The sequence below is a fragment of the Suricata suricatta genome, chromosome 8, assembly GCF_006229205.1.
Source record: "Suricata suricatta isolate VVHF042 chromosome 8, meerkat_22Aug2017_6uvM2_HiC, whole genome shotgun sequence".
Taxonomy (NCBI): domain Eukaryota; kingdom Metazoa; phylum Chordata; class Mammalia; order Carnivora; family Herpestidae; genus Suricata; species Suricata suricatta.
The window spans coordinates 11,033,199-11,059,416 of NC_043707.1; the positions used below are offsets into that span (position 1 = coordinate 11,033,199).

General features: G+C 42.5%; 1 protein-coding gene across 1 annotated transcript in view; it reads left to right on the top strand.

Annotated features, from left to right (window-relative positions):
- The window catches only part of MRTFB (myocardin related transcription factor B), a 98,312-nt gene that overhangs the window by 55,946 nt on the left and 16,148 nt on the right, over positions 1-26,218 (top strand). Inside the window, exons 2-6 of the mRNA XM_029949850.1 lie at positions 5,427-5,492; positions 7,500-7,555; positions 8,685-8,760; positions 12,343-12,504; positions 14,167-14,345. Coding sequence (XP_029805710.1) covers positions 5,427-5,492; positions 7,500-7,555; positions 8,685-8,760; positions 12,343-12,504; positions 14,167-14,345 — 539 coding nt within the window. The remainder of the gene's footprint in view (positions 1-5,426; positions 5,493-7,499; positions 7,556-8,684; positions 8,761-12,342; positions 12,505-14,166; positions 14,346-26,218) is intronic.

Sequence of the window (26,218 nt, forward strand, 5' to 3'; positions counted from 1 at the left end):
ACCCCGTAAGTGAAACTGGCTCTTTATAGAGAATTTCCAAGCCTGTGGCCCCCTGCCACACCACTTCCCAGGAAGGGTCATTTCTGCCTTGTTTTCGTAACATACGGCCCTCAGATGTCCCCCCACAAACTCTTTACGCCAAAACTATGCATTGTTCTGGCTTGTGCAGTTCATGCTCTACTGTCATATGTTGTTAAAATGCTGCATCATGTGGGTTTTTTCCTTTAGAGTGAAAAAGCACTTTATGTCATATTACAGAAACATTTCAAACATTGTACTTACAGAAAGAGAAGAGAAGAGACATTGCTTTGGCTCAAAAACCAGCTGGGACTCTTGACATGCGGTATGAGTATATGTGACAGACACTACTGCGTGGTGTGTTTCTTTTTCTATCTATTAGACACTAATCCTGAAATTTTGTTCCGGACGCATTTTAATCCATTTAAGAAGCAGGGGAAAGGGACTAAAAGAAAATGCTCTTTAATGTGCAAACTATCTGTGATGCTATGTATCTTATATATAGCATATATATATATATATATATGTATATATATATATATATATATATGGGACATTTTCTCTTAAACGTTGAATGAGCTACCTTTCAGTTTTTGGAATGGTGGTTAAAAATCAAAGTCCTGCATTTCTTATATATAAAAAAAGAGCAAGTCACCAACACTTCTTTTGACACAATATTGTTCTTACCTGTTACAGTAAAGAATAACATGCAACAGAATTTTCAAAATTGTATTTTTTTCTCTTTGTTGAAATATAAGAAAGTAAGCCATGAATGTTAGCCTTAAAAAGTATTAAGACACATGCACCTTGGGGAAATTCAGTAATTAAGATTTTTTTCTCTACATGAAGTAGATGTAAAGTAGTCTGTATCCATGTCCCCACACATCTGCTATAATTTCAAAAGATGCTGGTTTGCAGAAGAAATCTGTGTCACTACTTCATGGTCACACTTTATACGGAACCCTAGAGGCATTCCTCTTCCTAGGAATTAAGGAAATACCTGGGAATGCGGAATAAACTTTATTCCCACCAGAGCATCAGTTGCATAAATTGGAAACAACCTAAGTGCTAACCAGCAGGGGGATATTTAGTAAACCGTGGCATGTGGATGCAAAAGAACGTGTAGTCATTAAAATAAGAGTGTTTTTCATTGTGTGTACAGTGCGATGTGTAGAAGCAAAGGGTCCCAGCCTCTGCCCAGCTAAGAGGCAGAGGGAGTATACCAATATGGTAATGACAGGTGGCTGTCTCTGGGTGAGTTATCAGTGATTTTGTTTCTTAGTTTCCTCCTCTTCCTTTTATATCTTTGCTTTTCTTGTGAAATGAACATATATGACTCGTGTAAGAGGTGAAAAGATTTCCTTCTAATAAAAATAAAAGATTTGGACCCCGGCTAGTTAAAAAGACGTGCCACATCCAGTATGCACATGGCTCTGTCCCCTCCTCTCCCTTCGTTGGTAGGGGTCCTTGGAGTGCCTCTTGTGAGTCCCGTCATCATGAGGCACAGAGCTGTCCTAGAATTCTAGCTTGTGATATGTGCTTTCACACAGAGAGGACAGTCCTAGCTGGAGAGGGAGGTCTGTATCTTTTGTGTCTCAAAGGTATAAAAAGAGGTTTAAACTCAATGATTTTAAACTTAAGGACTTATCAGAACCATGTGTTGGATTGTTTTCATGTCTACATTTTTTCAAAGACAAAGACATTCTTTGAAAATGTTCAAATAAGCAGTTATAACGTGAGTTCTCTTTTGCGCTATTATTACTGTGTCCTTTGTTTTCTGAAGGGATGTAGCCTCTCGCTGACTGTTTTGAACTATTTTTGTTCTGCTTCAGAATTCTCTAGATTTCAGTGTTTTCTTATCTTGTATGTCGTATTTGCAAAATGGCCATGGAGAACCCTCAATTTCAGTTAATTTCCTAATAGGATAGGGGCCGTGGTGTTGGCCCAGTAGCTCAGTTGATCAGCCCATCTTGGCACCAGGGAGGACGCTCTGAGGTTCGGTTTTCAGGCACGAGGCCATTGCCCGGGCCACTGGCTCTTAGGCAGCTGTTCAACCCCCCGCTGCTGCCCCAGGAAAGCACCTGCTGGGCCAGCATCTAGTCTTACCTTTGGAGCTACAGAAATGCAGTCTTACCGACACATGCAGCGGTGCGACCGGCCTGGCTGCGGTCAGCGGGCTGGGCCTCCCCTGTGTCCACGGGAGCGTGAGTGTGGAGCCTCCACGGGAGGAAAAGGGTCTCCAGGCTGAATTCAGAAAGGCCCCAGAGAAACTCAAGAGAGCATCTTGATTCTACAGCCACAACTGACTTTCTGAGTACTCACAGTTAGGTCCTCTGTTTTCAAGACCCCTCACGCCTTCCCTGTCCTGGCTCAGCCCCGCCACGTTCTGCCAACTCCAGTCGTCCATTGCCACAGGACAGCCACGCCATCTGCATCGCTCAGATCTCGTCAGTCCTGGCCTGGAGGTTCTGCTTTTGGGTGCAGACTGGTCATTGCTTCTGATATGTTTACTTTTTTACTGATTTGCTGAGTGGGAAGTAGTACAAGGAAGTTTGCTGTGTTTCTCAGAATCATGAGCCTGTGCCTATTTGTACTGTTTATAACCACTAGTTATTCTCTGAAGAGCTTCTATCAAGTTGTGAGAGACTGGTTGTTTTTCATGTGGGCGAATACTGCACTTGTGTTTTAACACGGGCCCAAAGTGGCGATGTACCCAAGTCTCCATAGGACGCTGTGCCTGACAGTCAGTGCAGTGTGCCCAGTGCCGCCCGCCTACTGTTAGGGCTGAAAACTAAACTGGACTGGGTAATCAGTCTTAAGGCCTTGACTGTCTTGTGCGCCTCTGCCTCTTCCATTCATGCTCTCCCTAGTGTCTTTGCTTCGAAACAAAGCTTCCATTCCGGCCGCTGCTCCTGCTGTCCTTTGTCATGTGTCCCATGCGTGCACCTCGCAGCCAAGAGCGCCTAGTAAGTGGGCTCGTAGGAGACCATTGTGCCTGCAGAGGGCCGCCCGCCTCAGCTGCTTTGAGTAGCGCTGCAGTGTGATGATGTCGCTTCCTGGGAAGGTTCCGGAGGCAGTGGGAAGGGAATCGATGGGGGAGATTACTCTCCACCGCCAGCAGAGTGGCAGGAGTAAGATGGTTTGTCTGCCACATAGAAACCTGGATGGAAAACACAGGTGGTTTGTTGGGGTGTTCGTTTTGTTTTAGCTGTTGGTGACATGCATCCGTTGTGTGTGGGACCCTCCTGGTAGCACACACACTTTGCATGTCAGCCTGAGAATGTGACTTCTAGCAGATCTGCTCGCTGGCAGGGCTGCCGTCACAGCGCATGAGGGCTACTGACCCGAGGACCATCAGGAGGCGCTCCAGGCTAGCGAGCTGCTGCCATCGCTGTGGTTTGCAGACAAAGCTGTTGGAAATGTATCCATCATCTCGAGTTGCTGTGTACACCTAAAGATCTGTATCGTGCGTGATACATGTGTCTCACCAGTACGGTGCTTTGCTTGTCTGTTTTAAACCAAAGAAGGGGGCTGTTGATGTTTTCATTACTCTTTCTATTTTACGCCTTTCTTTGAGGACCCCCTTGTGAGAAAGGAGGGCTGCCACTGCTGGGGAGGCGTCAGAGACATGGACCGCCGTGTTCCAGAAGTGTCAGCCTTTGAGCTGGAGATGGTTCTGACCCTTTTCTCCTCTCAGCATTCCTCTCCTTGGGACCCAGCCTTTGACTATGACCATCTCAAGTTCAGACAGGTGTTAGCTTTCGCAGTCACAGAAGAATGTTAGAGCATGCAGGCATTTGGTTCTGTCCTGTTCACGGGTCATCTCGTTGGCCGTTTTTGTTCCTAGTAAAGTACCTTGGTGGGCGCATACTATCCTCAGGAAACTGGGAGTTATCAAGGAGATCTTTGTGTTAGAGCATAATTGATTCAGAGGATCACAAGCCATTTTACTGGGAGAGACATGTCCCTATATATTTTTTTGACTCCTCAAATTTTTCTTCTGCTTTATGTAGTGGAATCTTAGGTCAGTGCTTCGGCTCGAAATAAGAGGTCATTGATGCTTCATTTCATGATCCCTATGGCCCCCAAAGGAAGCAAAAGTTTTTTTTCAGCATTCGATAAAGGATGACATTCCTATCTAGCAATGAATAAGAAAATGTGTTTAAAAGCTGTTTTACAGTCTAGACTTTCTGGAAGTGTATTGGAGGCTGTGCTCTGCACCCAGCACAAGGGCAGGCAGAAGCAGAGGACATGGGGGCCGTGGCCCCGCACTTTAGACTCAGGCGGTGTTACAAGCGGGAGCCATCCTTTGCATTCTGTTCGAGCCTGGGGATGTGCCTGGCCGGAGCTAGCCTCTGTGCCAGCCCTCACCCCCTTGCTAGAAAATTCTCTCTCTTTCTTCAGGAAATACATAAAGGTAATTTTTTTTTTTTTTAGCACATTGGCAACCCTTTCTCAGACCCTTAATGACCCTAACCTTGGTTTTCATCTCTAGAAGAAACCATAAAAATCAAAGTAGAAACCTAAAATTGGACATAAGGTAAACCAAAAGTATTTTTCAAAGTTACTTCACATAATTCTTTTGTGAAATTGGGCTTGTTTTCCAGACAAAAATGGATGCTAGGAAAGGAAGCTGCTTAAGAAATCTAGGGGAAACTTCCTTTTTATTAAATTTGGCAAAGTGGAGTCTTCACATTTTGTGATGTATACTTCATTCTCTACAAATTCTAATGATTTATTTATGTCTTCATTAAAAAGATATCAATTAATTTTTGGCTTTTTTAGAACTTGCAGAATGAGGCATGGTGTTATGTTTGTGCAGAGATTATTAAACTTTAAGTTCTTAATTTAGAAATTTTCCTTTGGGTCATTAGTAACACCTCACAGGTCTAAATTTTATTATAAATTTGGCCTTCATTAAAGCTATTTAAAACTTGTTCCAGATGGAGCAAGTCTCTCCAAATAAGTCAATCTTAAAATAAAATTTTTGTTCTTATCTTGCTTTAGAAAAAAAGAATAAACACCCCAATTAATGTCAAGGAATCTCACATCTCTGTTTCTACGAGTTCAGGTTTTTTATTACCAAGTCTTCACGTATAAGCCAACTATTTTTGTGTATTTTGTGAGGATTTTGTGATTTTATTTATACAACAAATTGTTAGCTCTAGGCATCAAATTAAGATTATGAACTAACCAAAAACTATGCTAAGAGAACTTCCAAGCTCACCAAACAGGCAGAAACCACAGATCGGTTTTCTTTTTACGAGCTGGATGGTGCCAGGTCGTGTCCCCATTCAGTTACGAAATAGAAGGTGTTTAATAGAGTGGAGCCATGTCTCCTCCGGGCTCCGTCCGTCGGCGCCTGCAGTTGCTGATAAACTCCAACGGTGATCCTTTCCTTTCCACAGTGCTCCAGCTGAGGCTGCAGCAGAGAAGGACGAGAGAACAGCTGGTGGACCAGGGCATCATGCCACGTAAGCTCTCAGTGTCACTGTCGCCTCCCGGGTGATGTAACAAGGACCTTGGTCGCACTCTGCTTTCAGGGGTGTCCAGGTAGTCAGTACCCAGGGTCCAACTGAGCCGATAAGGAAAACCGGCCGTCAGCACTGCCTGCCTCACAGAATCCTCTCAAATAACATGATGAACAGCAGATGCAGCGTAAAAGGTGGACTTGAAGGAGTTGTGTATTACCTAGAGAACACCTCGAAAACTGGAAGCTAGCTTACGATCAGTTCTCACTCCAACATCAGCACGTGTTTTAGTTCTGAAATCATCAGAGTCATCTCTCCGTGTTAGGTCTGATGTTCCTTACTCTCACAAAAGTAACATGATAAAAATAATTCAAAACTTGTTCTACTTTATTTAATTCAAGTTAATTATCCTTAGTACAATGACAGTCTGGTCTGTAATTAAGTGCATCTTGGTTACAGGGCTAATAAACATTCTATTTATAATTATTAAAATCTTTCTTGCCCAAGTAGATAATTTCCAAGTGTCTCCAGTCCCTCCTTCCCTCCTTTTTTAGAGTTAATTCCTTTTAGAATATTTGCCTGTTCTTACCTTTACTCACCAAGTCCAGAGGTGACTCCATATTTTAAAGGGAGAATGGTTGTTTTGGCATTATGATTATATGGATAGTTGTCTAAAAATTGATTTCTCTAAGAAGTAATTTATATGGCTTTAGAAGACTAAACAAGAAATTACCAATGCATTTATGCTCCCCAGTCTTCTGAGTCACTGATCTTACCTTGTTTTGGGGGGGGCTTATAATAAGGAGAACAATTTTTCTCTGCAGTAGATATTTTTCCCAATAAAACTTTTCTGGACTGGTATTAATTGAGTATCTAAATATTTTAAATCTAGTATTATGATAGACTCAGAAGGTGGCTTGGTGATCTGCCAGATTCTACTACATTCCTGATGATGAATGAATCAAATAGTATCAGCGATGTTTAAGACCCCACCGCCAACCAGCTCTCGTCTAGACAGACCTGTGTGGTCTTGTCTCCTGGGAATATTTGCGGTGCTTCAAGTACCAGAGCTGAAAACAGCCCTACCCAGAGGGTCAGGTTTGAGAGGTGATGGCCCAAGTAAGCCTAGCCCAGACCCCGCCCACTCTGTCTGACTGCCTGTAGTTCTCAGCGGACACACACACAAAAGATTTTGCAAAGATAATTGATAGAAATACCGAAGTAAGTGATGTTTCAGTAAAACACTGTTTATGCTCCCTCTGGGATTCTGGAATATTTAAAGGACTAATAGTTAACATATTAAAGAATCATTAGGTCTTTAGAGTGAGTTGCATTGTGGTACAATAGAAAGAGCATGAAACTTTCTAATTCACAATTCTAGATTTAAATTCCACTTTGACCGCAATTTAGCTCTATGACTTCAAAAATTCGTTTAGCCACTTTGAGCCTGTCATCTATACTTGGTGTGATACCTTGCGAGGTTGTGATGACCAACAGCGCTATAATTGTGATTGACCACAAGGCATAGGACTAGATCCCTTGCGGGGTCTCAGTGAACAGCAACTCAGCTCTGCTAGACAGGAAGTGTAGGGTGTCCTCGTGTTCAAGGTTAGATCACTCCTAGGCTAAACGTCCTCTGGACGTTTGGGGTCTTTCCAGCATCTTTTATGGCCATGGAGAGCCAAAGACCTATCAAGGAGTCCTCCCACAGTTCCCTTGGTGATGGTAATTTGGCCCAATTGTTGGCTCCAACTAGTCTGACCTGATATTTGTACTGTCATTATGTATACAACTCTATCTTAAATGTTCACTTGTTTTATTTGTGAATATATGATTTTAATTCTGAAACGTCTAAGGTTTCAAGTTTTGCAGATCTCCTAAAGGAAGTAGTAATAAATGGAACTGTAGATACAAACTAATCAGATTAAGAGGGAACATCAACATAATGTACCCTAATGTTCGGCTGAAATATTAACTCCTCTGTCTGCATGATTCTTGTTCTTCTCACAGCTTTGAAGAGCCCCGCTGCATTCCACGAGCAGATAAAAAGCTTGGAACGAGCCAGAGTAAGAAATTTCAGTTTCAGATGTTCCACCTCTCTGCTTCTCTCTTATATTTTCAAGTACCTGTGGGCAAGTAGTAGTCTTACTCCTGATTATATCCATAGACCAAATGCAATGTATCTTCAGGACCGGTGGTTTACAGAGTCATGTATTCTGGGGTAGTTTTATCTTGAAAGTTTGTAGAAACTGCATGATGTTCAAATTTTGTTCTTTTAAAACCAGTAACTAGTTTTGTACATAGAGGAGAAATCACATTTCTTCACTTCAGTACTTTGAGGGCGTACCAGCAGGTTTTAGAATAACCATGGAATATTTCTGCCATTTGCTCCCCCTGCAGACGGACAGCCCACGTAGTGCCCTGCCAACCACATATCTTTTAGGGGGTTTCCTTGCTGGGTCTCCGTCAGCTCTACCTGCGACCAGGGGCAGGGGGATCTGGCTGAATTTTACAAGTCGCTGTGTTTCGACTCTGCTTTATTCTTTGAGAGTTTTCCATTCTGTTTGCACATCAAATTCGTGTTCATTACTTTTCTCTAAAAGTACCGTTATGCACATGCATTCTTTTTGCTTTAGGGAATACTTGTATCACACAATATGAAAATAAGCATGTTCCCAAAATTCCATAGTAGGCATTTCCCCAGAACGCAGTAATGATCTCTTAGAATCAGCTGAGGACCTTTCTGAATAAGAATGCGTGATCAAGGATATGAAGTGATCAACAAAAACACATTAGGATTTTAAGGAAATACATTTTTAGGTGGGTCTTTACTTGACCTGAAGTGTAGATATTAGATATTTAAATGATCAGAATCCTATCTCTGTGCAACTTTTGAGTCTTTTGCCTTTTCTGAGCTTTAAAATAAGAGTCTATAAAGTGCTTACTTTATGCCAGCATCCATTTCAAGTCCCTGTATAGTTTTGAAGGCTGCAATTTAAATTATGTATTGGATAATTGCTCCTCAAAGTATTAATTTGCTCTTTTCTTCTCAAAATCATGGCCAAAGAGTATACAGTTTATTTAAATGAAGTACCTTGAGAGAAAAATGCAAACCCACAGTAAGTCAGAAACAATTTATGGTAAGACTGACTCACTCTCTTTCTCTCTCTCTCTCTCTCTCTCTCTTTCTCTAAGACTGAAAACTTTTTGAAGCATAAGATTCGGAGCCGACCAGATCGTTCTGAACTTGTCAGGATGCACATTTTAGAAGGTAAAATGTTTATTTCTGCTTAGTTTGCTGCGTTTTCTCAAGAAAAGAAGTGAGAATTCCATCATAGCTGTTTATTCCCATTTTAATAACTTTTTACCCCACAGGCTGACATCCTCCAAATTGGATAGCCAACATGAAGACCCAAAGCTAAAATGTTATGTTAGATGCGTGGGGAAGGTTTCATTCTCCACATAACCGATTAATGGACTGACTCTGCCCCGCCAACTGGTGCCGTAGATGTCTCTACCATCTGTTCTGGAAAAACAGTTTTGGTCTGAGGATTTCTTGATCAGTGGGAAACATACTCCCATTAAGTGATAAAGGGTACAGTGGCCACAAGTGTAACCCTAGATTTTCAGCTACCCGGATGGACCCTGTTAGGTCTCCCTGGTGCGGTGCCCACACCTAACATCTTCTCTGTGTTGCTGCTTACCCACAGCAGTCCAGCCTGATCTGACCGTTAACAAAGACTCTCCAGTCAACCCGTCAGATTTCCTCAGCAGTCTAGCCTCATCACTTATGAAGCTGGTAGGGACAGTTCTATTCTGTCTCTAGTGAGACATGTGACTCAGGCCAGGATGTTTTCCCCTGTAGAGACAGAGCATCCTTGAAAGCTGGTCTCCCTCCCAGAAGCTCCTCAGTATGTTTTCTTTCATTGTTTTTGTTTCTCTGACTGATTTATTGAGCAAGGACTTAGGAGCTTGACCCTCTGGTAGTCTTGAGTGTGTTAAACCCTGAGATGATACAGAAAAAATCTGAAAATTTCTCAAAGATTGAGAGACGGTTCTCAAGTAGGAATATTATATTTATTCCTCTGGTCTGACGGTAGAGTTAGTGGTAGAATTAGGTAGATATTACAAAGGAATAGATCATCGCTCATCATAAGGACTGAAGGTCAGACAGGTTTAAAACTATTCCAGATTCGAGATAGTTACCCTCGTTTGAGGTGGTCATTCTTTGTCCAGTGAACTAGACCCCAGAGACCCAACAAATGAACCACATCAATACCTGTTTTCATGAAGCTTACATTCTAGTAGCAGAGACAGATAATAAACAGGCCAAACAAATGAATTACAGGTTGTGAAAATTGCCCGATAGGCAGTAAACAGACTGCCATGATGGGGACTGAGCACAGGATGACACCACAGTGAGGATGCTGTAAACAGATTCCAGGGATCCAGCGGGTGCCTGCAGCCCCAAGTAAGGCCTCTTCTCAGCCAAAGAATCTCTGATTCTGTGACTGTATCTGTGATTCTGTATCTGGGGTGGGAAGTGACAGGCATATGCCTTCCACTACTTCCAGTGTGTTCTATGAAGTCCATTGGGCCAAAAAGGCTTTTCCAGAACTCAAGTTGTAGGGCAGAAACAGCTACCAGCTGTCAGGGATAAGTGACTCTTCAAGAAGCAAGTGTACTGGTAAGTAACTGGGGACGAGACTCCTTCTGTGCCTACAAATAGCGACCTACCAAGGACGTTTTTCAAGGAACAATGCTTTCTGTTCCAGCTTGCCTTCTAACTGTGACAGGCGTTATTAACATAATTAAAACCAAGGCAAATACGTGCAGCTATCAAAAAGAATCCTATTTGCTTTAAAAAAAAAATTACCCAACATTTAAAAACCTAACTGTGTCCATGAGTGGCCCCTAAGTGATCTTTTAAGGACATCTGTTCTCATGTTGGGATTTTTGAAGCAAGAAAGAATAGACCATTTGTAATTCTAAAAAATAACTTTGAACCTCCCAACTTATTTTAACACTGCCTCAATTTTGATTGAATTGGATGTTTGGCAGGCAAAAGTCTAACTTAGTTTTTCTGAAGTTCAGCTAAAATCCAGCCTCAGCGCCATGGAGATGAGGAAATAATAAGACCAGTAACAGAAACATACCAAAACGCCAGCCTCTAATTATTTATTTGGGGGATATTTTCATTCCAGACATATTCCTGACACGGGAATGTTGACAGGAGGGAGGAGAAAGGCGGAAGACTATCCTACCTAGATCTGAACAGAAAGCATTTAAAATCACCCTGAGAGTCATCTGCATGATTAATTCGCCCTACCTGTCATCTTCCTGTGTGGTTAGAAGTGTTGTATGTAATTAGGTGAGGGCCACAGCCTAAGGTTATACAGGAACATGTTAAAAATGAGATGTCACGCCTGTCATTTTCACGCACTGAAATATGCATTTATTAGCCACTACTCTGACTTAAGACGAGGCCCCTCACCTTGGGGGAAGTGAACGGAGTTTACCTCGTCTTTCTCGCATAAAGCACAGCCATTATACTGCATCTGTCATTTCCATCTAGCGTGGGAAAAGCAACATAAAGACACTCAAAAAGCAATCTGAGTTGGAAAAGCCTAGATTTTATAGTTTTTCCCAAATATTTTAGTTGTTAATTGCCCTAATTTGACAGTGATTTATTCTTTAGTGACTCACCTTTATCAAGTCATTCCAAAGGATTTAACTTAGGTTCTTATTTTTGAAGTTTATCATTTTCCTCTAGCATGTAGTTGTGTACTGACAGCAGATACGAAATGATACGAGCCGTTTTGTGGACCATCAAGGTTGAGTTTTGGTAAGCATGTAACTCAGCTGGTGGAAAGAGAAGCGTCCGGTTGTGCTGGAGAGTAATTCGTGGGCCGTGGGCTTTTGGTGCACTTTGGGCTTCAGCCAGGACATTGAACCTACTAAAAACAGAACATCAGCTAGTCCTGAAATTACTTATGGGGATTTTCATTTAAAAAAAAAACCTCCTGCTACATAATTTAAGAGGCAGGCAACTGCCAGCTCAGAATTTGGGGTTAACACCTCACCATTTTTTAAATCAGTTATAAACATTATTTAGAACAATGTAATAAAATGTTAATGAGAGGGACCAGAAACCAAGTCCTTGACAGAATTACCCTGAACGGGCTATGACACTTAACATTAGTTTTGCATTTGTTGTACAACTTCATGTCTGTAAGTAGATGAGCGAGGCTTCTTTATGACCTTTGACACCTGCCTTTATGACATATGACTGTGTAATTGAATGTTCCAAGGTCATATACTCAGAGATAAACCCAGATTCTTCATGAGGATGCCTGACTGAGACACACAGGGATCAGTCCAAGAATTTGATTTTAGCTCTTCCCTTGACTCCGGAGAAGCTTGTGGCCTAAGTAAGAGACAGCGCCGCACCCAGCAGTTGACTTTGCAGGGAAGCCGGATCTCAACTGGATGCTTCCTGGGCCACGGATGGACCGCATCCCTCGTGTTCATCCTCCCTACCTCCCCGCACCTAATACGTGTGACCGTGATCCTCCTACCACAGATGAACCAGAGCAGTACCCCCATTTTTGGACTGAGTTCATGTTAATTTGAGTCTAAGGACATTATATAGACAATATAAAATATCCAGGACTAAAAATATACAGCGTACCCTACCGCATTCTTAAACAGCCTATTTCTCTTTCCATAAATGTGTTGAGAACACATAAATATGTTTCAACCAGTTTAAATTAAATTAGATTCAGTTGGCCTGAAATAACATTATGGAACCGAGTAATTCAAGTAATGGTTAAAACTATGTTTCCTCTTTTAGAAACATTTGCAGAACCGTCCCTGCAGGCGACTCAGATGAAGTTGAAAAGGGCTCGACTCGCGGACGATCTGAATGAGAAGATTGCTCAGAGACCTGGTCCTATGGAGCTGGTAGAGAAGAACATCCTTCCTGTAGACTCCAGCGTTAAGGAAGCAATTATAGGCAAGACTCTAAAAATTTACTCTTTTCTGGGAGAAAGAGAAACTTGGAAGTTTCGAACTAATTTAATTTAAAAAGCCACCGCCAGGGGCACCTGGGTGGCTCAGTCAGTTAAGCATCTGACTCTTGATTTTGGCTCAGGTCACAATCTCCCGGATCATGAGATTGAACTCCACATCAGGCTCTGCGCTGTCAGCGCGGAGTCTGCTTGGGATTCTATCTGTCGCCCTCTCTCTCTCTGCCCCTTCCCCATTAAAAAAAAAGCCAGCACCAATCATCAGTATTGCATTCTCGGTTAATTAGAAATTGACTAATGCTTGCACATCCCCATTATCCTCGGGGTTTGTTTGTTGGTGTGGTTTTGATGTAAGGTAGACCAAGCATCTCTCACCAGTTAACGCACAGGTTCCTCTGGTCACGGCTCAGCTTTCTGTCCTTAAGTTCCAATTTCATTCTGACTTTTTTTAGTTCACCTTATTATGCTGTTTCATTTCTGTTCACAGACTTTTCATTACTTAATTCTGTGTACTTGTAGAAAAGATGAACATCTTATTCCGAGTTCGTTGAACAAGGTAAACAGCACATGAGTACAGATGTATTTATTAAGAATGGTGATATTTGTCCATTTCATCCTGATCTTATCATAGTCACTAATGTTTCTTTGCCACACATACTTTATAAGCCGGCACAAGTTTTAGCAGAAAAAAAATCCAAATAATACCACTTACTCAGCAAGAGATTTTGAAAAGTTAATATCCTACTTATAAAACTATTTTGGCTCCTATTGCTCTGGGGACTTCATATTTTGTATTAGTCTGGGTTTAAACCTCAGGCAGCTTGTAGTCAGTGATTCTACATAGTACCTTCACTGATGATTCCACTCAACCCCAAAGGAATGTGCCCCAAAAGGGAAGGCATCAGTATAACTGGGCCGCTCCATGAAGCAGGACTCATCCACAGATACTGAGCCATGGCCACATTTTCTCCCACGCCTCTCACTGTTTTTTAACAGTTGTATTCCAAATCAGGATCCAGGCAAGGTTCACACCTTGTCTTTGCTGATATCTCTCTTAAATCTTAATCTCCTGGGTGGTCTTCTCCTCCTAACTTGTCTTACTTTGTATTTATTTGTTGGTGAACAGGCTTGTGTTCACATACTGATTGTACTGAATGCCTTAGCATTCCCAGTGTCATGGAAAACTTTTCTTGTCTTCTGTATTTCAGGAAACTGGTAGTTGGGCCCAAAGGCATGACCTAATTCAGACTGATCTGATCTGACTTTTTCCCCCAGGGATTCGTCATAGGTAGTGAATGGTGTGTTCTTCCTCTGGGAAGTTCATTATCTTCAATTTTTTTAATGTTATTTATTTTTGAGAGAGAGCATGAGCTAGGGAGGAACAGAGAGAGGGAAACAATCCAAAGCAGGCTCCATGCTCTGAGCTCTCAGCCCAAAGCCCAACACGGGGCTCAAACTCGGGAGCAATGAGATCATCATGACCTGAGCCAAAGTCAGAAGTTCAATCGACTGAGCCACCCAGGCACCCCATCTATTTTTCTTTTTAAACCAGCTTCTTAAATTCTTGTACTAAACAATGTGTCTCCTTCTTTATCATTTTGAGCGTGATTCCAAGGTCAAGTTCCGTTGAAAATCATTTCTTTGTTTAGGCGTTGGGAAGGAGGACTATCCTCACACTCAGGGTGATTTCTCATTTGACGAAGACAGCAGTGACGCTCTGTCTCCGGACCAGCCAGCCAGCCAGGACTCGCAGGGGTCAGCCGCTTCCCCGACTGAGCCCAAAGTGAGCGAGTCGCCGTCTCCTGGGGCTACAAACACTCCAGCCCAGGTATGGCCTATCTTGTTTCTACCCCTCAATAGAGACCGCGCCCTGTTTTGTACGTGTCCAGGTAATTAGGTTTTCCCCATAGACTTGCAAGTCTGAAAGTGTGGGGAGACAGACTGTAATACACACACTGTTAACCTTTTTCAGTAGATTCTTACGTTTCATTTCTGTTCTGTATACACGTTCTTATTTTACAAATGATTATGTAACTCGCTTTTTAAGAAATTTCATACAATTTCCGTTGGGGATAGAATTCACATGCTATAAAATATACCTGCCCCTCCCTGCCTTTTTTGCCATCTTAGCCATTTTTAAATGTGCGGTTCAGTCGTGTTCAGTACGCTTGCACTGTTGTGCAGCAGATCTCCAGAACTGTGTGCCTTACAAAATCAAAACCACTGCCCCATCCCCTTCCTCAGACCCTGGTGATCTCCGTTCCATTTCTGGCTCTAAGAATCTGACTCCTTTAGGGTGGGGGATGCGTGGAATGGGTGAAGGGAGCTAAGAGCGCACTTCCCATGAGGAGCACCGAGTGATGTGTAGAATCGTTGGATCGTTATGTTGTACACCTGAAACTAATGGAACATTGCGTGGTAACTATCCTGGAATTTCACTAAGTGTGTACATACATACATACGATTTGACTCCTTTAGGTACCTCCTATGCATGGAACCACACAGTGTTTGCCTTTTTGACTGGCGTATGTCACTTAACATAATATCTTCAAGGTTTGTTGATGTTGTTGCGTGTGACAGGATCCCCTTCATTTTTAAGGCTGAATGATACTCCGTTATATGGATAGACCATACTTTGTATATCCATTCGTCAGTGACATTGAGTGCTTCCATCTCTTGGCCATTGTGAATAATGGCACTAAGTGGCACTAGGCACATGAGTTTGGAAATATCTCTTTGAAACCCTGCTTTCAGTTGCTTGGGACATAGACCCAGAAGTGGGATTGATGGGTCACATTGGTAGTTCTAAGTTTAGTTCATTAAGGACCCTCCATGCTCTTCTCCATAGTGGTTGTACCATTTCATACTCCAGCGTGCAAGGGATTCAGTTTCTCCATATCTTCACCAACACTTACTAATTCGTGTTCTTTTGTTAGTAGCTGTTGCAGTGATGTGAGGTGCTCTCTCACTTGGTTTTGATTTGCCTTTCTCTAGTGATGAGTGCTGTGAAGCATCTTTTCATATGTTTGTTGGCCATTTGTATATCATCTTTGGAGGTATGTCTCTTTGAGTCCTTTGTCCATTTTTAATCAGTTTATTTTTCTGCTGTTAACTTGTAGGAGTTCTTGTATATTAACCCCTTATCAATATATGATTAGCAAATATTTTTTCCCATTCTTTGTGTTGGCCTTTACCTTCTGCGATAGTGTCCTCTGATACATAGGAGTTGGTTTTTTTTTTTAATGTTTGATTATTTTTGAGAGAGAGAGAGAGTTAGAGAGGGAGAGAGACACAGAATCAGAAGCAGGCTCTGCACTGTCAGTACAGAGCCTGATATGGGGCTCGAACTCATGAACTGTGATATCACGACCTGAGCTGAAGTCGGATGCTTAACTGACTGAGCCACCCAGGCGCCCCTGATGCACAGACGTTTTTAAGTTTGATATAGTGCCATTTGTCTGTTCTTGGGTTTGTTACCTGTGTTTAGGTGTTATTCTAAGAAATCATCACCAAATCCCATGTCACAAACCTTTCCCTCTGTTTTCTAACAAGATTTTTATAGTTTTGGGTCTTACATTTAGTTCTTTAATCCATTTTAATTTTTATCTGTGGTATAAGGCAGAATCCATGTTAGTTCTTGTGCATGTAGATATCCAATTTTCCCAGCATCGTTGGTGGAAAAAACTGTCCTTTCCCCATTAAATGGTCTTGGCACTTTTGTTGAAGATCATTTGACTGCATACATATTGGCCTAAGGACTCTCTTCTATTGCACTGGCTTCTCCCATCCAAGTACTAACCGGGCCCAACCCTGCTTAGCTTCCGAGATCAGACGATGTCTGTTGCACTGGCTTCTATGTCCGTATGCCAGTACCATACTGTTTTGATTACTGTCGCTTTATAGTAAATTTTGAAATCAGGAAGTGTGAGACCTCCAATTTTGTTTTTGTTTCTTTTCAAGACTGTTTTTGGCTACTTGGGGGGCCTTGAGATTCCGTATGAATGTTAGAATGGATTTTTCTATTTCTGTAAAAAAATACGGCTCAGGGAAAATTCACTCTTTTGAAATGTAGAATTCAGTGGTTGTTAGTGTATTCACAGAGCTGTACAACTATTACCACTATCCGATTCCAGAACATTTTCATCGTCCCAAAAAAGAAGCTCATACCCACTAGGGAGGTCATTCCCCAGTCTTCCTATACGGCCTTAGGCTGCTTTTTGTTTCTGGATTTGCCTGTTCTGGATGTTTTATACAAATGGAATCCTACCATACATGATCTTTTGTGACTGGCTTCTGTTGATGGACATTTGGTTTGGACATTTGGCTATTATGTTGTCAGATGTTCTATCCCTGAGCTATACCCCATGGGTATTTGGCTATTAAGAATATGCTGCTTTGGAGGGATATGGACAAGTTTTTATGTGGACATACATTTTCAGTCTCTTGGGTATATACCTAGGAGTGGAATTGCTGGGTCACGTAGTAACTCTAGTGTGTAAACTGCTTTTATGCCTTCATCATAATCATAGTAGTACTCCTTGTCAATAACTATACCTTTATATAATTTTTAGTAGCAAGTAGCTAGCTTCATCTTCTAATCCATTCCCTACTGTGGGTTATCTAGACTTGTCTCTATTTTTCACTCTTAAAAGCACAAGAGCCCCTGTTGTATTCTCACAAATTTACTACATACATTTTTTTTAATGTTTATTTATTTGGGAGGGGGACGGGGCGCAGAGAGAGGGAGAGAAAGAGAGGGAGGCACAGAATCCAGGCCCTGAGCTATTAGCACAGAGTTCCACGTGGGGCTTGAACTCATGAACCGTGAGATCATGACCTGAGCCAAAGTCAGACGCTCAACTGACTGAGCCCCCCAGCCGCCCCTTACATAGTTTTGTATACATACATTGTTGGGCACTTTTATCTGATTATTTCTTTGGGTAATTACCAGATTTTGAAATGGATTTGGACCTTTTGTTAGGTAAAATATGGGCATTTCACCTGTCTTCCACGAAGGTAATACGGGTTTCCACAGTCACTAGGTCTTTACCACAGGTAGGTAATATCATTACTTTAAACTTTGCATACTATTGGGAGATTTCAGTGTTTTAATTAGTTAGACTGAACTCCTTTATTCAACAAATATGTACTGAGGACCTATTATGTATCAGATTGTTATGGGAACTGAAAATCTAGTGCATGCAACGGACTCTAACATATTTTTTGATAATTGCATTGGAAATTCCCATTTTGTATTTTCCAATGGGTGCTCCTTTTTCATTTGGTTATGTGAGAACTCTTGTGCTGCACATAAGAGTTTTTCATCTCCTTATAGAGTTTTTTGCCTTACTGAAATTTTAATACTATTAAGTTATTTTAAAGCCAAAGCTATTGAATTACTTAATGGAACTGGTTAAGGTCAGTAGAAAATGTTGTTGTTAAAGCCAAGTATCCTAGCATTTTTGAGTTGGGAAGGAGTTTCAGTTACCTGCCTTAACCTTTACGCCAGGGGAGGCCTGGGTTCAGAGAGGTACGGGAGTTTGGAGATTGAAAATGTTTGCATATGGTCTTTCAGCATTTCTTCTCGCTCCTGAATATCTGTTTGTCAGGGACGAGGCCTTCCAGCAGGAATTTCCTCACTGCCCTTTTCACCACGATCTGAAATAAATTCATGCATTTGCATGTTTTGTCGATGCCTCCAACTAAAATGTGAGCCAGGGAGGAGAGGGACTTTGACTCTTAGGGGAACAAGAGCCTCTTTCGTGTGTGTGCGTGTGTGTGTGTGTGTGTGTGTGTGCGTGCGTGTGCGCGCGCGCGCGGGCGGGGTCGGTGTCTGTGTGTCTGCAACCCCTAGCCCAGGGCCTGGCACAGAGCAAGTGCTCAGGGAATGTTGAGTTGAATTCACCGCAAGCGCTGACCGATGCCAGGCTTGTCGAAGCGCTCGGTGTTTGCGTCTCCCGTTTGCGGGTGGAGCCTCCCCTGCGCGCGTCATCGGAGGTGGCGCGGGCCTCAGGGTTTCGGGGCGAGAGCCACTCGCCTCTCGGCTTGGCTGGAACGTGGTCTGGCCGGAGGCGGGGTCAGCGACCAGCCCCGGGTGGAGGCGAGCGGGCGGACAGGGAGAACGAGGGAGCCCAGCCCTGCTGTATTCTCACATAGTTGCTGCACTCTGGTTTTGAGCTTTAAAAAGAATGTCAGGTATGCAAGTAAATACCATTAAAAAACAGTTCTACTTATCCATTTCGGTTGTTTGTTCTCTGCCTAGGTCCGGCTGTCAGACAGCTCTTAGCGCAGCCTTGGCTTCAGTGACTTGGAATTTGTGTCCCGTCAGCCATCTGGCTGGTAGTGGCCTCATGACAGCCCACCTGTGCTGTAGGAGATTAGCGGTTTCCTTTCCTTGCATTGCTTATATTAGGTTTTTTACTTCGCTCTTGAAACTTGGTCTCCAGCTGCTCGTAAGTGAGAACCTTTCACCAGAGGGAGTCCTGCCCAGTGGGCTGACATTCCTGAATTCCTTGAAGGAAAAAAGGGGCAGCAGTGTTTCCTAAAGAATCAGTGGTCAGTTTATTGGCAGTGCAGCACACATGAAGCCCTGGGTCATTCTGGAACTTAAATGCTGGCTTTTAGAACACTAATGTGGCCGCAGCTCCGGGGCCGCCTGCTCCGTGCAGACCCTAATAGTCTGCTTCTTACCTGTCGGCTCCGCCTGCCCCGGAAGCCCCCCTTCAGACAGTGGCACGCTACCTCCTGAGACATCCAAGTCGAGGAGCCTCGAACCTGGGGCTGCCCTGCCCCACCTTGACCCTGTTACGTAATGTCCGAACCACACACCTTGAGACCTTCTCACGTGGTGTGTCCTTTATAAAATTCCCTTGTAGTAGGTATGTTCGTATTTATAAGAACCTGAGATTCTCATTATCATATCACACCTTGATTCATTCAGTTAAACAAGCATCTCCCTGTTAACCGTGCTGTACTGCTGTCGAAGAAAGAGAATCCCTGAGGAGGATTCTGAGTATGTCGCAGGTTTGGGGGGATGTTATTTCTGTAATTAGCTGCACAGGCAACTTTGTGACGCCTGTAAAGTCTTAGGGATTTTTGAGTCATCTAGAAGTGATAATTAGGGTCTATTTTGGCACATTTTGTAGTTTAATTGTTTTCACTGTTATCTAGTGTTAGTTTTATGGATCTGTCCAGGCATCTCACTTCATATATATGTAGAATATATTTATTTCCCTAAATATAATTACTGTAGTTCCAGGGGAAAGAAAGTACCTGAAAACACTGCTTCTCATCAGACCTCCCATTTCCAAAGGCCTGGGATGTCCCTTCATTTTATCTTGGGGACCTCATCCTGAACACGCAGGGTCCAGCCCACGGCAAGTGCTTACTGCTTTCATGAATGAAAAACCTGGGAGATTATCTCTGCAAGTTCTTTTTTCCTGCTTTAGGATTATCACTGTCCCTCCCAAAAGTCGATCTCCTCACTCTTCTTGAAACAGTCTGTGTAAAGACAAGATAGTAGAACAACATAGACAGCTTGGAATTTGGAGGTTCTTTGAGATTCTTAGTGTTCAGTTTTGAAACTGGAAGCTCAGTGTAAGAGTTGGATGGTGAATTTAGTTACTGTGGACCCGTGGTCCTCGAGTCGCCTGTAGCGCAAGACGAGTATGTTTTGGTTTTTACGTAGTTTGTTTGGTTTCCACGTCACTGTGGACTAACCTTGCACAGTACAGTCGGAGTGGTGGGGTAGCATCAGATGTCCGTGGCACCTCCCATCCTTGTTGCGGGTCACACAGTCCAGAGGTCCCACTTGGAGGGACTGTCGTAGATTTCCCGTTGCTGCTTGTTTGCCTGAACCAGGGTTTTTTGTATGTTAATCGGTCATCATTTCATGCTACACATTTAATTCCCTGATTAAAACACATTTCTCTAAGTTCCCTGTTCAATTTTTTTAACGTATATTTGGCCTAATATAAATCTCAGGGCCAGTGTAGGGAATTTCTTTTTGGTTCTTTACAAGTTATATTTACAGATAATTACTTAAGAGGAAGGAAACTAGGCTTAAGCTATTTTTATGGCTTGCTTAATGCCAAAATATGTTATGACGTGTTGTCTCCAGAATTATTTTTCAAAACATATAGATAGGTACCAAAGGATTAAATCCTACAGGAAAATAGGCAAATAAAAAAATATACTCCTTACAAAAAAATAAAATAAAACACATAATACCCTCCATGTCCGTCCTTCAAAAAAGGACATTCCACCAAAAAAAAAAAAAAAAAATCTTTTCTGAAATATGCAATGCTGTGTGGTCCGTAAGCAACTAGCACGGCCTGTCCTTGGATTATTCTCTTTTCTTTTCAATTCCAAGCATAGTGCAGCTGGAAAGGAATTTGCCAGAACATTAATGGAACAGACACATTGAACTCAATTTATTTTATGCCTAAGAAACTCTTGAACAATGGAAAGCTGCAGAAAATTAAGGACAGCAGTTACATGTGGGCACCAGGAGCTGTAGACCGGGGCTTTTAATCTGAAGACCTTTTCTCCCTCAGCGATTTCTTAAGCCATTTAATTAATCGTTTACTATAAGCACCCACATGCTTAACCGTAAGTGGGACCTGACATTTTCCCAAGTCTGTGCTGCGGGAACAGCTCCTCTGGGTCGGAAGTAGGGCTGAGGGAGCCTCCTGGGCCAGTCCCTCCGGAAACTTCCATGCAGATGGGGTTAGGGGAACTCGGTGCACTTTCTCCCACTACATCAAGTAACTTTTAGGTATGTGACCTTTTACAAATAATATGGACACCTTAGGTTGAAGGTAACAAAATGAGCAAGGTCATGTACCCATATATTAAATAATTAAAATGAGACTTATTACAAATGCTTATCAATAGAGGCCTAAATTAGGGCATCAAAGAAACTGGCTGTAATTCCCGCTGTTATCCTTTCAGTCTCACTGTATGTAACTTACATGTCAAGAGGACTGAGATTTGGAGCTGGTTTCCAGAGTTAACTGTGAGGTTGTGTTCCATCCCAGCTCCTAACTCCGTTCTGTGACCAGTAGGCAAGTGTGCTTTCTACAGAATAGGCTTCTCCTATTTATTCATAAATCAGTCAGAGTTTATCAAATATAATTGAGATAAGGATAAAAAATAATGGCCAACATTTGCTGGGTACTTACTTGGGCCAGGCACTGAGCGACATGCATTACATATATTACCCACGGCAGGTGTCAGTGAGGGAGCATCTGTCTGACCTGCACAGGATTTGAACTAATGACTGCGTTCTTATCAAGTCAACAGTTTGAGATCCTTCTTAAGACCCTTCCCACCACATCACCCTGTGTCACCTTGTTATAACTCATAGTGACAGCTGTTCTTTGTGTTACTCAAAAAATACAGGGGATCGGGCGCCCCAGTGGCTCAGTTGGTTGAGTGTTCAGCTCAGGTCATGATCTCATGGTTCATGAGTTTGAGCCCCACATTGGGCTCTGTGCTGACAGCTCAGAGCCTGGAGCCTGCCTCGGATTCTGTGTCTCCCTCTCTCTCTGACCCTCCCCCTGTTCACACTCTGTCTCTCTCTCAAAAATAAATAAACATTAAGAAATAAAATAAAATGGTCAAGGGACTAAAATAGAGATTTCTCTAAAGAAGATCAACAAATGGCGAATAAACACATGAAAAGATGTTCAGCATCACCAGTCACTGGAGAACTGCAGATCAGAACCACAGGAGATAGCACCTCACACCCCTAGAATGGCCTCTACCCAAAGAACATAAATGAACAGGAGTTGGTAAGGATGTGGAGCCATGGGAACCCCTGTGCCCTCTTGGTGGGATTGTGAAATGGTACAGTCACTATAGAAAAGGGTATGACAGTTCTCTCAAAAAGCTAAAAATAGGATTACCATATGACCCAGAAATCTGAGTATATGCCTAAAAATAGAATTACCGTATATGCCTAGAAGAGTGGAAAGCAGGGACTGAGCAGGTATTTGTACAACCGTGTTCATGGCATTATGGACAGTAGCCACAGGTGGAAGCAATCCTTACGTCCACTGACAAACGCATGGAGTGTATGTATACGATAGACTATTGTTAAGTCTTAGAAGGAGGTTCTGACCCACACTGCAGCCCACAGGGCGTTATGCTAAGTGAAGTAAGCCGATCACAAAAGGACAAATGTCGTATGATTCCACTATTATGAGCTCGAATAGTCAAATTCATACGGACCTTAATTAAGTCGCTGGTGGTTGTCGGGCTGCTTGGGGGGAGATTGGGGAGTTGTTGTTTCATGGAGAGGGTTTCAGTTTGGGAAAGTGGAAAAAGTTCTGAGGCTGGATGGTAGTGACGGCTACAGAGCGGTGGGAATGTACGTAATGCCATAGAACTATACACTTTAAAATGCTTTAGGGGCACCAGCGTGGCTCGGTCAGCTAAGCATCCAACCTCAGCTCCAATAATGATCTTGCAGTTTGTGGGTTCAAGCCCCGTGTCAGACTCCGCTGACAGCTCAGAGCCTGGAGCCTGCTTTGGATTCTGTGTGTGCCCCCCTCCTCCCCCGCCCCTTCCTGTCTTTCTCTCTCTCAAAAATAAACATAAAAATAAATTTTTAATAAATGATTTAAATGGTAACTTAAAAAAAATTTAATGTTTATTCATTTTAGAGAGAGAGAGAGAGAGAGCGCACAAGCAGGAGAGGGACAGGGAGAGAGGGAGACACAGAATCTAAAGCAGGCTCCAGGCTCAAAACTGGCTCAAACTCACAAACCTCGAGATCATTACTGGAGCCGAAGATGGATACTTAACCAGCTGAGCTACCCAGGCGCCACTAAGTGGTAACTTTTATGTTACATGTATTTTGCCACAATCTTTTTAAATAATAGATTTTTTAAAGGAGGGATACATGCAGATCCTCACTACTAACCAAGTCATTAAGTACCAGCCAAGTGTTCACTAGATATTGTGCCAAAATATTAGTGTTCAACTAAAAATGAAGTGCCTATGGGCACCTGGGTGGCTCAGTCAGTTAAGTGTTCGACTCTTAATTTTGGTTCAGGTTGTGATCTCACATTTCATGAGATCAAGCCCCACGTCGGGCTCTGTGCTGACAGCGCAGAACCTGCTTGGGATTCTCTCTGCCCCTCTACAGCTCACACTTTTGCTTTCTCTCAAAATAAAGAAATAAAAACTTTAAAGAATGAAATATCCAAACTTTTAACAATGTACTACATGAAATGTTCAGTGCCAAGTGATATATTTTAGCAAAACTAGAATTTACCTTCAATATCCATCCATTAAATATACAGACATGTGTTTTTGATTTGTATTCAACCCATTCATCGACTAGCATTTGTTTTATTTGGGCATCAGAATATGGAAACAATATTTAAAGAATAATTGCATTTTGAATTTCTTATTTGCATATTCCCATCTTAATTAAGATCTGTTCTGTATCCTAAATTAAAAACACATGTATTTTAGACTTAAAATCTACAGTCCAAAAAAACTTTGTTTTTACATATCTAGTTTCTACCCCTCTGGACTGCATAAAGAAATCTAATAAAAAAGGAACTTACTAGAGAACCATGATTGGTCCTTGACAAGCATATCGTCTTTTCAGAAGGAACCAGGGCAGACACCTGATACATTATAAAATTTTAATCAGCTTAAACATTGAGTTTGACTTATTTTCTTTTGTAGCAGAACTTTCCCTTAGCAGTTTCTAAGAAGAGGAAAGCCGGTCTTTAAGATTCAAAGTGCTTTCTTTTTCAGTTTTGTTTAAAGCCTAAGCGTTCCTCAGTAGGTGACTCTTTGCTGACATTTCCTGGCGCAGTGTCTTGATAACAGCTGAAGCGTCGGTTCATCATTGGACCTGTAGCTTGGGGACCGCGCTCAGATCGAAGGCAACAGCAAGGTTTGCAGCTCTTCTGTTGCCTTGGAGAAAAGATTCTGAATCATTTTGAGGTTAAATTTAAGACTTTAGCATGTTGCTCACTTTGGGACGGAACAAAGTAAGTGTAGTCTCCTTGATGGCTTGGATATCGTGTTCATCCTTTTTGGAGTACCGTCATTTCAGAAGTACTGATTCTTAGATTTTTGGGTAACCCTGGCCGCCAGGATCCTACCATCTCGCGAGGATGTCAGCTTGTTTGAGGGGTCCTTTCTAAGGCACATAAAAAAGCCTGGCAAAGTGTAAAGAAGAGGTTAGACATTTCTCCCATTTTAATGAGAATTTAACTTCAGATAAGGTGATGTGAATGCTCACCGTGTCTCAGCTGGGTTATTCCAGAGTCGTGCTAGGGTCTGTGGCTCTCTGGGCAGCAGTCACACTGAACTACCTAAGGACTAGTAAGGTGAGCAGATCAGTGATCAAGGCCGAAGTCAGTCAGACGAGGTCTAGAAATACAGGAGAAGCGTTTTCATAAATAGACACCACCTTATGCTTCTGGATTAGTTTTCAGATTATTAACACGGACAGCTCTCAAATGCATCATCACAGTCATATCCGTCATTGCGGGGCTGGACAGGTAAAGTAGCTGCCCGGTTAATAGGATTTATCTGCGAGGAACAACACACACACACACACACACACACACACACATATGTATATACAAATTTTTAAATATATTCTATGTACATATATATAAATATATATGTGCAAATATGTGATTCTACTTCACATGCCAATTCTTTAACAGTTCTCTCCGGGAAAATTGACCCAGAGATAAATATCCTCACTTCCAAAAAATGTGCAAGGTGAAAGGAAAACAAATAAATTAAAACCATATCCCTTAAAAGGGGACCATATCGCCTTAGCCAGCCACCGACTTCCCTTCATGTCAGAGGCTCACTGAGCAGGCGGCGTCTCAGCACCATTTGGGGCCCGACATCAACCTGGAGTACAGGCGTCAGGACTCCTGGAGAGGTCCCTGTCTTCACCTCTGTCTGAAGGAAATCGAATGCAGTGTCCCCCCTTGCCCACAGGGGACACATTCCCAGACTGCAGTAGCACAGAACACTGTACATACTGTTTTTTCCTCTACGTGCATACCAGTGCCAAGTTTAATTTATAAAGGGGCCACAGTAAGAGATTAACAACGGAAAGAAATAGGACAGTTATAAGGGTAATAAAAGTTACGTGAATGTGGGCTTCCACTCCCAAAATATCTCCTTCTCATACACTCCCTTCTTCTTGAGGACGTGAGATGATAAAAATGCCTCCATCAGGAGATGAAGCAAGGTGAATGACACAGGCCCGTGGTGCAGCGTTAGGTGGCCACTGGCCTTGTGACCATACGTCAGAGGAGGGTCTTCTGCTTCAGGCCCAGGGTTGCCCACAGGTCACTGAAACTGCAGAAGGATAAACCAGGGGAAGGGGGCTGCCCTGTAGCCATCTTTCAAAGGTCACGTCTTTTCATTGTCAACCTTACTGTTAGTAATTACTATTTAAAAGCAGAAATCGGTGGCGCGAAGGAACGCTCGGTGAGAGAGCCACCAGGGGCACGCACAGTTAATTGCACACTCACCCATCCTCACGGTCTCAGCCGGCCTTGAGAGTGTGACCCAGCATGAGTAAAGCCACAAGGAATTTCCATTCACCCATTAAACAAATATTTATTGAATAACTAGTATATGCCAAGCTTCATATTTCTTGCTGCTGAATAGCCTCTGAGTTCTCAGGTCATTTATTTTAAGGAA